Below are 16,726 nucleotides of genomic sequence, written 5' to 3' on the forward strand. Positions count from 1 at the left end.
ATTAAACCATGGCACCAAGTGCTATATCCAATCTTTTTTAAACACATCCAGGGATGGTGATTCCACCTCCTCCCTGAGCAGATCATTCCAGTAATTTATCACTCTTTTGTAAAAAACTTTTCCCTAATATCCAAACTACAGCTGATGCAACATTTGGATGACCTTTTAATCCTAGACAACAGTGATAATAACAAGTGATTGTAGAATACTATCTCCTACAATATATTTGTTGTTTTCTACTTGGGTATCTTATTAAATGTGGGTGTAGAATTCTTATTCAGATTTTCCAAATTATGCCAGATTTGGCACAAGGCTAACTAATTTCCCCCAACATTCAGAAAGAGAAATCACATTTTCTAATCCCCATCTATAGGTCTAGTTGCTCTTTATGATCTCCCTATTAATTTCATTACAAACTTGTATAATAGCATTATGACATCATCAGAGTTTTTGATCCCCTAATGCTATTAGATGTGATGACACAGAGGCCATGAGTCTTGCTGCTGTCTGTGTGACATTGCACAAGCAAGAAAAACCAGTGGATCTGCAGTGATTTGTGTCACAATGGATCACAAACATCATTGAAAATGGTGAACATAAATTGCCAAGTTACAAAACTTGCTGAAATTATGTGACAGAAATAATGCCAGACAATGAAGCAATTTTCTATCCACACAGAAATAACTTCCAGAATGTGCTGATAAAAAAAATCTTAAACACCTTAATTCAAAAGGCAAAAAGGCTCTATGACTCCATTGAGGATTAAAATTTCACCAGGAAAGGTCATTTAAGTCATAATGTTTACACCATAAAAAACTTCTGCTTGACATGCAGCTATATTGTCCCTCAATTTATGATATCCCCCACTCTCCATTTATCAGATAACTCTAAATGTGCATAGAGGGATCTGTGCATCCCACAGGAACCAAAGCACTGCTTTTTCAGTAGCAGTATGAGGTAAGGAGATGGGTACCAAAATGCAGAGTCTAGGAATTACATTCATTGGCAGATCTTAAAACTTCTCATGTTTTACTTCTGACCACTAAAGCACCACTGAAATCTCTGGAACAGCTGATGCCCTGAAATGTAGGGAAGACAGTGTTGAATTGCCTCTGCAGTAAGGCCCAAGAGGGTGTTCAGGATGCTACATGAGTCTGTGGCTGAGCAGAAAATTGAATGCAAATGCCCCGCTCTCACTCAGCCTAAGAAATGTTTATCAGAAGAGGTTTCACTTTGATCTGCAGTCCACTGAATCCAAGGATACCAGTGTGCACATGCAAGTCAGGAAAGACTGTGCTGAAAATACAGCTTAATCATTTCCCTCAGGCTCCCTCATACCAAGTCAGCTGGCAACCTGAGAAGAGCCATCAGTATTTTTCTTTATAATTAGCATGCACTAAAAGATAATAAAAACGTTGCTGGAATTTTTTGTGTTATGCAAATGTTTTGGACATAGAAATGGCTTAAAATAAACAGGAACAAAACCTCTGCCAATATAAAAATGCGCATCTATTCTAAACTGAGTTACCATGTAAAACCTGGCTATGGAAAGTTACATTCTCCTTCATAGCAATATTTTATTGGACTCCACAAGTTATGCAACTCCCAAATGTAAAGTGGTTTAAGAACAAAAATAATTACAGACTTAGAGGATATTGTTAAAATTTAATCACCAAAATTATGGGTCCAGGTCAGAGGTACTTCACTTCCCTGTATTCTGGCACTTCAGTACATCACAATCACTTAAAATTTAATTGCAGGCATAGGGAATCCATTCCCTCTCATGAAAGAATATTATAGGGGCAGGAAATTTGTTCCCAGCTGCCACAAGTGATTGCTAGCAGAGAGCAGCCCATAAACACAAACGTATTGATAGTTGCTGAGAGCATTTAATTTAAAAATACACCCAAGGACTTAGCAATGTATCTACTATATTTTCCTACCTCAACTAATATGGAACACGGCAACATCACGTGTCTTCTCTGAGGCTGACACCTGCTGCTTGAAATCATGTACACCTGTGAAGGAAACACAGGATATTGTATCCATCTGTCAGAAGCTGGCCTTGTTTATAATAATGTGCTGACAGCAAACTAGAAAAGGCCTGTGTAAAACACAGGTTTGTACCAAAATAAGGAGTGATGAGCATTACATCAGGGAAGAGGACTGTTGATGTGCATTTCTTTATTCCAGCATGAAAGATCTTCAAGTTAATTTAGATTTTACTACTTTTTTACATAGATTATAGCCATTTTTGTTCCAAATAATAGCATCTATACTAAGATTTGTACTTAAAATTGTACTAATTATATGCCTGCATACATCAACAAAACAAATCCTTTATCTCTTGTTGGCAGAGCTTTTCTAATTCTATTTACTTCAAAGAAATTTAAGCATGTTCTTAAATGATAAACAAGAGGACTTTGGTGAAGAGGCATTAATTGAAGCTTAAAGGTTTTCAAAATTTAAATTTTAATCTATCAGGCTTCTATGGAAGCATAGGAACACAGGACTAAAAGCAAGTGCCAAGATGTGAAGTTGTTTGGTTCTTAAGGATCCACAGAATCCTTATTCTCAACACTGCCCTTACAAAAACTTTCCTATTCCCTTGCAAGAAAATTAGGATCTCTTGTTAAACTTAAAACAAAAAAAGCAATAACTGCCTGAAAGAAAAACCTTCACTTCTAATCTCTACTATAGGAAAAAGTACTGTGGATGTAATGACACTAGGAAACAGCCCATGACTGATATAGTCAATTGACTAAAATCACTGGAGAAGTTAGAATATTCAAGAATTAGAAAACTTCTAAATGCTGTGTAGTCCCTCTAGATTGCTCTCTTCTTCCTTAAAAACACCCTGTATAACCAATATAACCACTATTTCTCTGATTATTTAATTTTTAAAACTCTACTTTAAAAGCTTCCCTCTAGACTCTTCCTAAAAGATACTGAAATAGACCATTAGCTGTCTTCTGTTTTTCCCAGTTGTTCCCATCACTGTTCTTCATTTAAGTCTCACCCATTTTTTATGCTCTCTCCTTCTGGTGTCCCTGTCTTCTCCCTCCAGTTTCTCTTTAATCTTTCCACATACTCCCTTTCCCTCATTCAGTTTCTCACATGTAGCACATTTTTCAGCATCTTGCATCTCCTCTCTCTCTATTCCATGGCCTCCCAAATTCATCTTTGATTCCTTTTCTTCTTCTGATGCTTTAATAAACTGCAGCTGACTCTTTCTCCCTCTCATGCCCTGCTTGTGCATGTGCATATTTCACACAGGGCTTGGGGCTCAGCAGTCCAGGAGTCAACAGGCTAAATAGAAGAGCACGCAGATGCTTCCCAGCAATGTCAAAAAACCAAAATGCTCTGTGTGTACGGCCTGGCTCCCAGCAATGCACTGACCATCTCTTATGCTCTGCTCCCCTCATGAAGGTGGCTGGAGGCGCCTGACATTGTGCATCTCTCCTCTCATGAGGGAACCAGCAGCAATGTGAAGCAGAGTGATTGCTCAATTCTGTGAGACTTAGACATGTACCAGGCAGGTCTCACTGGGAGCTGGGAGAATTTTAGCTGTGACCCGTCACTCTGGGCATTTTTAGCCCTGTCTTTGGTGTGATAAAACACAGCTGCAATTATCTGCATTCAGCTAGTGTTTATCCAAAGCAATGCTTCATAAGCAAGCAAATATGGCATATGTTCTTGAAATTTCTCTCAGATTGTTAGAGGCTGAACTTATTTATCAAGTAAATAGAAAATACTGCTCTACTGTTGATCATTCACTTTTATGAATCCAGGGCCAAAATCTGCTGTTCACATTCCTTTCAAATCCTCTCTCAGGCAAGAGTCCCAGAGACTCCTTGACACTCCATTACACAGTTACATAATACAACCATTAATACTGCACATGGAGATGTGCATGCACAGCTACTGCACATTGGGACTATAGGCTCAGTTCATTAAAGAGACACCAACATAGCCCTTATTTATTATTTATTGAGTGCTAACAATACACTGAAGAAAAGGGAACAAGCTCTGAGAATTAAGGACCAATATGTGTCGGCTCTTCAGCCATTAGCTCAAGACTAAAAAGGGACTAAGATCCATCTTCTCCAGAAGAGCACCAAAGGAGCAATGTGTTCTTGTTAATGTTGTGCAAGCACTGCAGATGTGTGTTGGCCAGTGTCAAAAGCTCTCAGTGCACTCAAACGGGGATGAACTCTAGAGTCTGAGATGTATCCCAGATGGTTTTTTTTCCATAGCATTGAGGTAGGTACTGGTCAAAGCCTAGACCAGTCTTTACACAGGATAAGCACACACAATACATGAAATTGCCTTTCCAGAGGTTGCTGCTATGAGTTTGGAGAGAGATGAGTGAGCCTGAATGAGACATCAAGAAGCCATCTGTGAGAGCATGGCTGAAATGTTACAAGCATCCCTATAAATATCTCTCGATAAGGAACTAGTTCTGTTTTAGTGATATGAAGTCTTTTTATGTAAGTAGTTACTAGGCAGCCTATGAAACATTTTCTCTGGCAGTACCCCGCTGTATGCATTAGGCAGCCTGTCTCCCTCGAGCTGCTGTTCTGGGGGCATGCCTAACAACAACCTACAGGATCCCTCTCCAGACAAGCCTACCCCTGGCACACATCATCACCAATCTGCCTCGCTGCCAGGCTAGAGCATCATGTTCACAGCTGCGCTGGTTTGGGAAGAGACAGCAAGAACACACCTCCAGGAGGAGCTCTGGACAAGAGCATTTGGCTGAGCAGCAGCAGCTCTGAAGGACAGCAGCATGGGAGCCAAGGGTGAGCTTCACACTTGGCAGCTGTAGGCTGAAGATCCTCACTTAAGACAGTTGATGCGAACCTACTCTCAGTGTTTCTGAACCCATTTGGATCAAAAGTCACTCAATTTGTACCTCTCCTCAACATGAGACAATTGCATTCGTGTTTCTAGACTGGGTTTTCATGGAACCATAGAATCATTAAGTTTGGAAGAGACCTTTAAGACATCAAGTCCAACCATCAACCTGGCACTATGACTGTAACCCCTAAACAACCAACTCTTAGCTCCTGTAAGGGTGAGGGAATTGGGCAGCAAGGCCAGGGCCACAACAGCAGAATATTTTTACAAAAAAGTAGTAACTGTTCTGAGTAGGGTCTAGGAATCAATTCTATGGGCAATTTCTAGGCATATCTACTGACTCAGGTACTTCAGATGCACAAGGAGACATCCTCTTAGCATGTAACATCAGCAATGAGCTCTGGGAAACTTTCAACAACTTTCAATGCAAAAAGATGCCTAGATTTTAATCACTTCCAATTTACTAGGAAACAGAGGAGGAAGTACTTGTGCTCATAGCTCAAATATGACTTGAAGGGATTTATTTAATACTGCATTTCACAGCCAGAAAAATTAACTCAAATATCCTTAGTTCTGAAATGGAGTTCCCTAATCTCACTATTTTGCTACTTCTATCATCCATGATTGCCATTTGTATATCCATCTTCTGGCATTTTTGGTGAAAGACAGTGTTATACAAGTTCCAAGCAGATCTAAGGCACTACTTAGGATTTATCTAGAAATACAAATGGCATATTCTGTTTCATTTGTCTCTTTCCATTTATGGGTGAAGCTCACCTATACCAATCAAAAAGTGCTTACCAATAAATCAGATGTAGAATATGTTCTAACCTTTTAAAAAATGGACTAAAATTCAAATAAAGCTCACTAGAACTATCACTAGCACTTACGCTCCCCAGTGTGGTAAAAATGTAGTGGCTTGTGAGAAGGTAAACAGAGAATGTGTCTGGGGAAATTGAATTAGTCAAGGAAAAAGGAAATAAGGTCACTGTGCTGTGAAGAAAATCTCCACAGTAAGAAATCATTTTTAGATGCCAAATCGACATAGTTGTCATAGAGATGACGGAGCATAATGAAGATTATGACATTTTAATGAAGAGAAAGAGAAATAAAAATAAAAAATGTTGATACTTTCCTCTGAGTTACTGACAGTTCTATCTCCCATTTGTATCATATCTGTCTATTTATCATAAATATCTATTTGTCAGGAGGGCAAATGTGCTGCATGAATATAATGCAGGAAAGCTTAGAATATGTGGGCTAGTGAGCATTTGTATATACTTTGATCAATTTTCTAAGGTGAACCAACTGAGGAATTCCTGGAAGGTCCAGATTTCCTGCCCAGATGACAATCAACACATTGAAACACATAAATTGTTCTGGGCATAGTGGGAGCTGCCTGGGGAAGCCTTCTGGACAGTCCAAAATTCCCTCCAAAATAGTTCCTGTACTAATTAGTCAACCACTTAGCTGTGAAGGTGGCTAAGAATTCATCCAGCTACTTTATCTCATGAGCTAAGGCTCATTGTTTAAATTGTCCACGATTTTGTCTCTGCAGTTGGCCAGATTGAGAGTTGCTGCAGCAGCCAGTGGTGGCAGATTGGTGAGCACAAAGGCACAGCCCTGACACCCAGCTACACAAGAATTAGATTGCTGTGTGAACCTGAGGAGTTTCAGATGTACTACTTACATTTCATGGCTCTTGCTCCTGCTGGATGCCATGGGGGTGAGAAAACAAATTAATTTTTACAGTAATTGATACTCTACTTATGAAAACTGCTGTTAGTGAAGGTCCTCCTTTGACTTTTATCTGTGTGCCAGCTACCCCTCAGTTCCATGCATATGCACAGGGACAGGTGCTTTTTCAAACACTACTCAGGCTTTCACAGATAACAAAGTGTTCATTCTTATACCAAAAAGAATTCTTACATGATCTAAAGCTGACAAAAGTCAGCCTTAGCTGATTTTTTAGCTTTGCTAAGGCTAACAAAAAAAAAATGATCAGAGAAAAATACTGCAATAACCTGAACTATATTCATGGTGGAACTACTGAAACATATATTCCGAACAATCTTTGGAGGAACAGAGTTCATCAAATTATTCCACATATTCACACTTCTATTCCTCTTTCTCCAAGAGGATTTCTCTTACATTTTAAACTTGGTGCTGCAGTAACTAAAAGTCTCTTTTTTTCTGACATGCATATTAGTTTTGATCCCAGGGTGCAAGGACAGAGGACAGACAGAGCAGTGGGAAGCTATCTCTGTGAACAGCAAAGGCATTAAGGCATTATTTGAAATAACTGACAGAACAGAGATGAGTCTGGTATGTAATGTAACCTGAATATCAAACCAAACTACAGAATATCAAAGAACTCATCTGCAGATAGGACTGATAAAACAGGGAATTTTGTACACTAATGTCTATACCTTTTCATGTAAAATGCTAGGGAGTTTGTTCTCAGCCAAATATGACATTTCCAAATTGCTTTTCTCTTACAAAAAATATTTTAAAATGAAAACTTAAGAATGATGATCCCTTCAGGCTTTAGATCTGCCAGAGAAACACATGAGAGGCATTTCTCTCCATTAGGAGAGAGAGCTTTTCTCTATATACATAACAGGAAAAAGAAACAGAAGAAACACAGCAAATACTGATGGTGAAGATGCTGGGGGAGAAGTATTTAAGATAACTAGGATGAAGATCATACAGATACAGTCAGCGTTTAATGTGTTTTCAAAAGTAAAGTGTGAAACCAGTGACAAATGTGCAAGAATAGGTTGCTATCAGCTGAGAGACCACGAGAGAGAACATTTGCAAATCACCCTGATTAGAGCAGGGAATGACACACTTGGCTGCTTTTGCTACCTGAAAATTCATGAGTGCCACTAACTGGTGAACCTTAGTAATGAACTCAGATGCTCTTTCCCTCTGAAGCCCAGGGCATTTACTCTCTTTGCCGCTTCCTTGAAATAACCTTCCACCTCACAAGTGTATTAATCCACAGGCAACAAGGTCCATGTGACATCTGCCAGGCTGTCGGTGATTGCAAACACACAGAAACATCCATGTCAAGGGTAAATGAAATATGGGGGGAAATGTCACTAGCAGATTGGAAGCAGTGCAATATACACAGAGTATTTTCCCCAGTGACCTCCACATATGTTGCATAAATGTTTTGTTTCTTCATTCTTTGCTGACCTTCTGATGTGTGTATCATTTGTGATGATATTGAGAGCTAAACTGTACTCTCCTGTCTTGAAATGAAATAAAATTAGTTTTTAAAAAACTGTAAAACAGTTGGAACAGCATAGAGGGACAGTTTTATTACCATGAAAGGTGAAAGCTGGGAACTAGAGAAACTACATCCCTCTCTTTCTTAAATTACTCATTATCTGAAGATTAACATGAGAAGGACCTGGAAGCCTGTCAAACACCAAATCAAAAGCTCCCACAGGACTTCAGACAGTAAAAAGTGTTATCAGCAAGAAGAGGATTCATGGGATTATGCTTGCAGCGACAGGATTAAGTTTTGCCCAACAAGCTGCAGCATCAGAAATAACAAGGTCATTTTTCTGTTAAGATGAGGGGAGAATGCACTTGTTTTGCAAGCAGGAAAATTAATGTGGGATTAACCAATTCCACAAAATTACTCCAGTTGTGAAAACAAGGCAAATCTTAATCCTGCAGCTTTGTACATAAAAAAAAGGCCACTAGAGTGAAAGAGCAAAATTCTGGTGCTGACATAAATTCCCATCCACCACAGATGTGACAGCAACTCTCTACAATAACAACAGGAAGCCCTTGCCACTGAGAAGGCATCTACACAGACACCTTCCCACACAGGCAGCTGATGGTGGGAATCTCTGCAGAAATTCTCTAGAATAGCTAGTGCAGTGTAACTGTCTGGAATAATATAGATCTTGGAATGGCTTTTTGTCTTCATTTTGGTCTCTGATTTAGAATCAAAATATTCAAATATATGGAATGTTATGTCTTAGTCTGCAGCTTGCTCTCCAGTCAGGAGGGGATTTACAAAATAAGGCCAAATCAGCTGCAGTTCTCTGTGCATTAGCAATGGCCAGGGAGGTATGAATGACACCAGCCATACAATGGGTATTTATGTTGGGTTTTAAACAAAATGAAACCAAGTCTTTAGTCCTAAAAGCTCTGAACAAATAGTTCACAAATGATAAATGCAAATTTCAAGGGATTTGTTTTAATTACACACTGATGACATTAGAATTACTGCTGCCAAGAGTTCCTCACAGGCACGGCTGGAGTGCTGTGGAGGCGGTGGCTGAGTCAGGCTTGATGGATGTATCCATGCTTGTACCTATATTTGATAAGAATCTTCTGTCTCACCGGTCATTGCCTCACTCAGTGCCCAGCTGAGTGCTTAGAGTCATTGAAGCGCCTTCTGGCCAGGCACACTTTCTCTGTTCTTTCAAATCTGGGCATCCCTTATCTCAGCCCCAGGAGTAATCTGACAGACACCATCCAACAGTGAATGTTGAGCTGGCCCACTGTCAGTAGTGGGCATTGACCTGGCTGTCATTGTCTGGAGTCAGATGTCAGACAGCTGCTGATAAAACTTATCCAGTTGATTAATGCACTTTTTCTGTGTCTCATCAACAGTATTATTAGAGCAAAACTAGCAGAGTGAAGCCATACTGTTTTCCCTAAATTTATTCAGTATTGAAATTTCTGTCCTGATTTTTTTAATCTCTTAATTGTCAAATATTCAGATTTTGAGTAATGTTGATTAGTTATGAATAGACATAAATATCACACATTATTGGTTTTGTTGCAAGGATCAATTCCACCTTATATTAATTAAAAGTTAGTTCATATGTCACCCTGTGAAACTCACTATTTCCAATTTTGTTTTTTCACAAAAAGTCAATTCCACTAGTGTTCAGCAAAAGTGCAAAGAAGAAGCAGAGTCACCACAATCATATGTATATCAAAAGTAATTTGTACTTGAGAATAGCTGCATCTCCAGTTTTCTTGTACTGCTGATATGCAGAATTTCAGATGGTGGTTTTTGGGGAGCTGGGATGAATACACTGTAATGGTTTTCTTCCCAGCCTTTAGCTGCTGTTTTTCTTTCAACTGTATCCTAAAATATATTAAGTACTTTCCTCATGTGACTATCTAAGCAAATTCTGTACTGCCAACAAGATGTGATACTACTGCAGATGGGAGCAGCTATCATTCTTCTTTTTCAAGATCAAAGTGGTGCACAATGTCAGCAGTATGAGTCTCTATGACACTGCTGCATAATAATTTATCAATTATTTCCCATTTAGAAGAACTTGATGGAGGATGGCATGTATAAATCTCTATATGCTATTTCTTCAGATTCCACTTTTTCATTCTATATCCTTCAGGCCAAATAGACTCAGCTAATCTAAGACTAAAACCTGACATTATTTCTGCTGTGATAAAATTCACTGACAGTTCTCAACTTCTGCTTAAAACCTAATTTGTGCATAATAATATGAGCAAAAAGTCACAATTAAGCTTCAAAGAACTTAACCATGATAATAATCTTTATACTTCATTAAAACAGCAATAATTTAAAATTTTACTGCATCATTGTAAACTTCCCAGTTAGCTTATGCATTTCTTTATTTTCTCCTACTCTGTTCACTAAAAATAAGCCAAAAAAAAAAAAAAAAACCAAAACAAAAAAAACCCACAGAAAATAAGTTACAGAAAAAAATAAATAATGCAATTTTGTTTTCACCAGGGAGGTTTAAGTATAGAACTGTAAGTTAAGGCATATGAGTTGATGAGCTGTATTCTGAGCCTGCCTGAACACCAAAACACTGCCTACACTGGCCATCACATATACTGAATCATTCAGACTCCTCAAACAAATTTACAGATATCAAAACAAAGTGAAATAGGGCCCCTGTTGTCTTTATAGTTTTTGGTGATAAATTATGTCCTTTTTATTCAAGCAATAGGGATACATCACTAAGGGTGGGTGTGGACTGCTGGATTTTCTATCTACTATCTAACAGCATGTTCACAGGAGTATATTGCCATACTACAACTTTAGGCCAAGTAAACAGAAAATAGAACCTCAATGTGTGTTTGTGCTTTGTATCTAACCATGAAAGATTCATTGTCTAAATATGACATTGCAGCCAGTGATTCAGAAGTAGAACACTTCCATCTGGCAACAGATGGTCAAGATGGATCTTATTTGCAGGAGAGTCTTCTGCTAAATGAACTAGTCTTCAAAATCTGTATAATCAGATAAGCAGGTTCTTCCTTGTACCATTGCCATGAGAAACCACACCAGAACACTATCTCCCAAGTTCAATCAACTCTGTATACACCTACACCCCTGCTTAATTAAGCATCCTTCTATGTATCACAGCCACTCCTGCATTTCAGTGCTAATTTTCTCATTGATAACATGCACATGATACATGCACACAGCTGTGCAGTTCTAACACCTTACTCCATGCTCTCTATCATTGTGTGCTGTGATGAGCTCATCAGCAGGTGTCCTTATTGACTGAGGGATGCTTGCAGCTTCCTACTAGCATTTGCCAAGGACTTGCAAAGCCATCCCCTCAGACTGAACCTACTGCATTGTTTCACATGTTCAGTCACTCATTCACAAGAGACAGTGTCTGTGGGAGTGACAGCTATGTGGTGCTCCTCACTGACTTTCTTCTCTAAAGGTTTGTGGAAGAATATTCCAAAGCTCAACATACCCTAAACAACCATTTAACATTTACTCTTTGTAAAACTCCAGTGGATTCTGTTTCATGGTAACTAGAAAAAAAAAAAAAAGGTTACTTTCACTGAATTACTTGTTCTTTGGGAGTTGTTCACTCAGCTCTGAAGAAAAGGGCTTAAACATCAGTTCTGTTGGAGAGTTATGAGTCATCAGATAAGAAAAATCAGCTCTCCCATTTTTATGTGATGTGGTAAACAAGAAAAGCACTGCAGAATTAATTCAGTGCTTGCTTTGGTCACAGAATCTGAAGTGGCAGTTGCCATGGGTACAGAGAATCAAGTATTTAAAAGGGATTTAAGGACATGAAGGAGGAGAAATGACAACACATCATGGAAGATTCAAGAACTGTAGATGCCTGAAGAAAATTATGATCTGAAACACAGAGACACAAAAAAGAAAAGTAGCCATTCATGCGATGAACACAAGATAAGAGAAAAGACAGCTCACTGTGCTATCAAGGTGGAGAAATAAAAAGCAGGAACTGGCAGGCACACCAAGAGGCAAAGAAGAGCAACTAGCTCCATAAGAGGAAGGAGAGATGAAAATAAGCAGGATCATGAGGACACTGAATTGCATTATACAGAAAATCATAAAGGATACAAGAAAAGGACAAAAAGAAGGGATAAAGAAATAGCAGACAGAGGATACGGGGAGAAGCAGATGTACAACACGAAAACCAGGTATGTGTGAATGACTGAGGATTTTCATTAAAGAGTCTATGAGCAAGTCATCAAAGCTGATCTGGAGGAAAGCAAGACGGTGTGGCAGGAGCAAAGAATACTTGTCCTGAGCTACAAAAATTTATCATGGGAGAAAAGAAGCAATCATTAATCCTGCTTCATGCTGATAAATGTCACTGCAAAGTTTCATCAAGAACAGGATCAAAGAGCCACCAGCTAGGAAAGACTGCCTTCTCTTGTCTTTAATGGAATTCTTCCAGACCCAGGAGAAGGAACATACATGAAATATGGTATGAAATAAACTGCAGGGTGACTCAATGTCTAATCTTAGAAGGCAGGGTTTAGGTTGCTTGGTCACTCAATAGAGAACTTTTTTTCTGATGAGACACATTTTAAGGAAGGGATTGTAAGCAGGCACAGAAAATAATATTAAGTAGCATCATCAAGTGAGTCAGTGACACAGCTGCTAAAATCTGACTTTTAAGATAAAGTGGTTTAAAAAACCCCAACAGTAGGGAACACCTGAAAAGTATTTTCATAATGGAAAAGAACCTCTAGAGGGAAAACTTGTTGAAATAGCAGTTGAGATGAGGATACCAGCATCAAAAAGAACTTGGTCACCAGAAAAGGGATATAAATGTAAATAAAGTGAAATGACATTTCACAGTTAAAGATGTGACAGATGCTTAAGAAATAAGGGGGGGCTACTGTGAATGAAGCAGAATCTAGGGGGGCAAATCAGCGTGTAAAAGCAGTTCTAGTGAGTAGTGTCAAAATCATGTGATCACCACAACTGCCTGCTGGGTCTTTGTTCTGAGATCAGAAAATATCCATGTAACTGTTCTTCCCTCAAGTCACTTACTAGAAAATACAAGGCTTGCAGGCAGCTAACAATGACTACTGGGACAATGGCAGAACTTGGAAATGTGCAATGACTTCTATTGATTTGAATGAACCACTGAAAGATTTAGCATACTCTGGGAGAACAACTCTGTGGGCAAAGAGGGATGCAGACTGAAATGACTTCTATACAATTAAGCATACAGCTCATAATTTCACACACACTGAGTTGAAAACTATGGATATAGTCACGATCCATCTTCAGTTTAGCTACAGCTATGAGTTATATTTCTACTTAGCTTCTAGCTAACTTCCCTAAACAAAATTAATAAATGCTAAACGCCACATAGTAAAAAAGAGTGCAAATGCACCCCACTGCCACAGACAGTCACAATTTTTTTCTGGTTTATTTTAAATAGCATTAGAATTGTGTCTGTTCCTGAGATCCAGATGCTATTGCAACAAAAACAGTAGAAGAGATAGATGGAAAGACAAATTAACATCTTGCTGCACATCTTTAAAAAAAGTGTATTATGAACAGACTTTTATCAAGGCAGGCAGCAGTAGTAATAATAGAACAGGCAGCGACTACCTCACACTGAAATCTGGTGCTGACATTTGAAGGACAACTTGAATTGTGATATTTGAAAGGTTCTGGAAGAGAAGTTAATGGTTCTTGATAAGGGCAGTTTTTAATTTCTTTTTGTCATTCTGAGAAAGAAAGGACTAATGACCTTGCTTTTACTGTTGAAATGAATTGGACTTTTGGCCTTAATGTGCAGAAAGACAAGTCTCAAGATATTGTTATTTTCTGAACAAGTTTGTGTCTTTACTTTTGCGAATATCACTTTGCACACTTTTGTACATAATTTCAAATAATTGGTGATAAGATTTCTTAAGATGAAATTCATACATTTTAAAAATGGTCTTTAGAATAGTTTACATTGGAGTCTATCCAGACTTACTAGTCAGTGAAGTGCTAGCTTCAGCTGTCTTGAAAACCTGCTTCTTACTTGTAGTGAATTAAAAAACATATTTCAAAGTTCTTCAAAATGAGATTTTAAGTGACAATGGATTGATCTCCTGGCCCTTCAAACAGATACATTACAAAAACTTTGCAGAGTATACAGCAGTTAGGAATGGGCATGATGGATTCAAAAAGATGGGGAACAAATACTGCTGATGCCACAGGTCCACCAGGCGAGCCTGTCTCTGGGTGGCCTTACAATGGCTGGTTTCTCACTACTTCCTCACCAGTCAATCCCTACCAAGATGTCTCTCCATTTCAGCTGGAATAATTATTTTCTTCAAATTATCTAAAGACACACAAACAGGTAATTACTGATTTCCAAGAATAATGAGTTGTTCTAAGTATTTCTAATGTACATAAAAGAAACCTCAGGGTAGATAGGTAATAGAAAGCTAGTAGAAAGCTGAAGGTTATAATTCCTATAAGAAGACCCATTTGTGTTTGGATTTTATGAATGGTACATGACCAGTGACATGCATTAGAAAAAAATTATTTTCTAGTAGAAAAAAAATTGCATTGTCTTTAGTGGATAATAAAATATGTTGTCAAGATTGTTTCCTTTCCAACGTGTTAGACTGTGGTATTGTAGAAGTAGCCTGGGGGAGGTGCTGGGCAAGAGAAAGTTGAAAAGAAATTCTGTTAAATTTTACAGTCATACTTTCTCAATAGGCTTTACTACAAGGAATGACACTTGTTTTAGAACCCCATATTCCTGTATTTCACACATACTTAGCACTCCTCAGCCTCATTATTGAAAGTCTTTTCCTAGAAAATAAGGCTAAGGGATGTGGCTCAAGAAAGCTACATCTGCATAAATGTAAATTTGGAAAAGAAGCTAGAACTTGTATCCTTTGTACTTCCATCCACTGCTGTTATCTATACCTTCATCTCTTCATTTTCTCAATACCTTTTGTTTCCTTCTGACCTGGACCACGACAAAGGCACAATTGTTTCTCTGAGGTCTGAGCTCTGGCCTTACAAACTGCTTTGTTCTTCCACCACAGGCCACAGACCACACGCTAATTTCCATTAAGGACCCAGTCATCACTGGGGTGATGTGCCACAGCCAACAGGCTGCCCAGAGAGCCATGTCAAAAGCAAGATGCGTATGTTTCCCTAATTTGGGAATTAGGGATTTGGGAATTTCCCAAAAATTTGGTCACATCCTGTAGGAAGAACATCCTAAGCATTATTATAGTGGATGAATTTGGTACAAAATCAATAAAGCTTATTTGAGTAGGGCAGGAGGATGGGTGAGTAGTGGGCAGATAGCTGCTCTGTGGGACAGGAGTGGTACTGTGTGCCTCTGCAAATTAGAGAAAAAGTGATATGTGATACAGCTATTTAGAGGAGGTCATCCATAAAACCCTGGTCTAGTTTCTAATGGAATTTTTAATAATAATTAGGAAAGTAGTTGTTTTAACATTCATCTGAGACACAAATAAAATTCTCACTTCACCTGCTGCAATCTGGGACGCATTATATTCTAGAACTATAGGAATTATACATCTGGTTTGGTTATCCTACTAACCAGACAAAAATAAAATCCTGACCAGAAGGAGTACATCCATTTGGCTGATTTTTGGTCACTTTATTGACTGTTTAAGCTTTTCTTTTCTAAACTGTCTAATTGGATCCCATTCTGGGTATCTAGCTTGGAGTGAGGGACAGTGTTAGGCAGAAGGGCATTATAGCTATCTGGCACTGTATCAACATAAATCAAGGACTTCAGCAGAAATGCTTTGGCCACTGAGGCATTTACTGGATTTGCTGTTTCCTTTTCTATTTTCAGAGAAAAAGGCTTTATGAGAGGGAATTTTTGGTGGCTGGAAAATGAAATATGCTTTACCATTTTTTTACTGATAAATATTACTGAACACTTATTTAGTATTCGACATTTTTATAAAACTAATATTCTGAACCAAATCGTAATACTTCAGAGATTTACCCAACTGTCTTCAGTGGAACATTTTGTGTAAAGGAAGAAACTATTTTGTGGATCACCATTTGCAACATTTCTTTCCATTTTAGCTGTCAATAGCAATTTAGAACTATGTATGAAAAGACTTAAGACCTATCTAGCTTTATAACTTTTCTGAACAACCACTGTTGCTCCAGAACACATTTAACTCCAATAATGTATTGTTTTGTAGAAGGATAAACGTCTTCCTATTCTGAGTAGTTGATCTATTTATGCCCCAAGACTTAGACATTCTTGGTGCTACACTGCATGCAAATATATGTAAAGTTCAGTATGAAAAAGCATCATATATAGAATTGAACAGCTCTACTGCAGAAAGCATCTTCTGTCAAAATCCAAAAATCATTTCTGAGTTTGGAACTGTATATTAGTAGAAAAACCTACTTGAAAAAAATACACAAATACAGATTTTTTTTTAAAAAAACCCACCCCATATATTCCCTTCCAGTACACTTTATTCCCCACTCATGAAGCCCTTGAAATCAGCAAAAACATTCCTGTTTACATCCTGCAAGCTTTGCACAGTTTCATCCTGTTAGATGAACACCCTTAGAAATCAGACTCCATTTTTC

General features: G+C 38.3%; 1 protein-coding gene across 2 annotated transcripts in view; it reads right to left on the reverse strand.

Moving 5' to 3' along the window:
• PLPPR5 (phospholipid phosphatase related 5) overlaps positions 1-16,726 on the reverse strand; it is a 200,032-nt gene that overhangs the window by 59,152 nt on the left and 124,154 nt on the right. For both annotated transcript variants that reach the window (XM_041421256.1, XM_041421254.1), the window contains exon 3: positions 1,944-2,018. In XM_041421256.1, coding sequence (XP_041277190.1) covers positions 1,944-2,012 — 69 coding nt within the window. In that variant the 5' untranslated portion in view covers positions 2,013-2,018. The remainder of the gene's footprint in view (positions 1-1,943; positions 2,019-16,726) is intronic.

The sequence above is a fragment of the Onychostruthus taczanowskii genome, unplaced genomic scaffold (assembly GCF_017590055.1).
Source record: "Onychostruthus taczanowskii isolate IOZ18803 unplaced genomic scaffold, ASM1759005v1 scaffold7, whole genome shotgun sequence".
NCBI classification, from domain to species: domain Eukaryota; kingdom Metazoa; phylum Chordata; class Aves; order Passeriformes; family Passeridae; genus Onychostruthus; species Onychostruthus taczanowskii.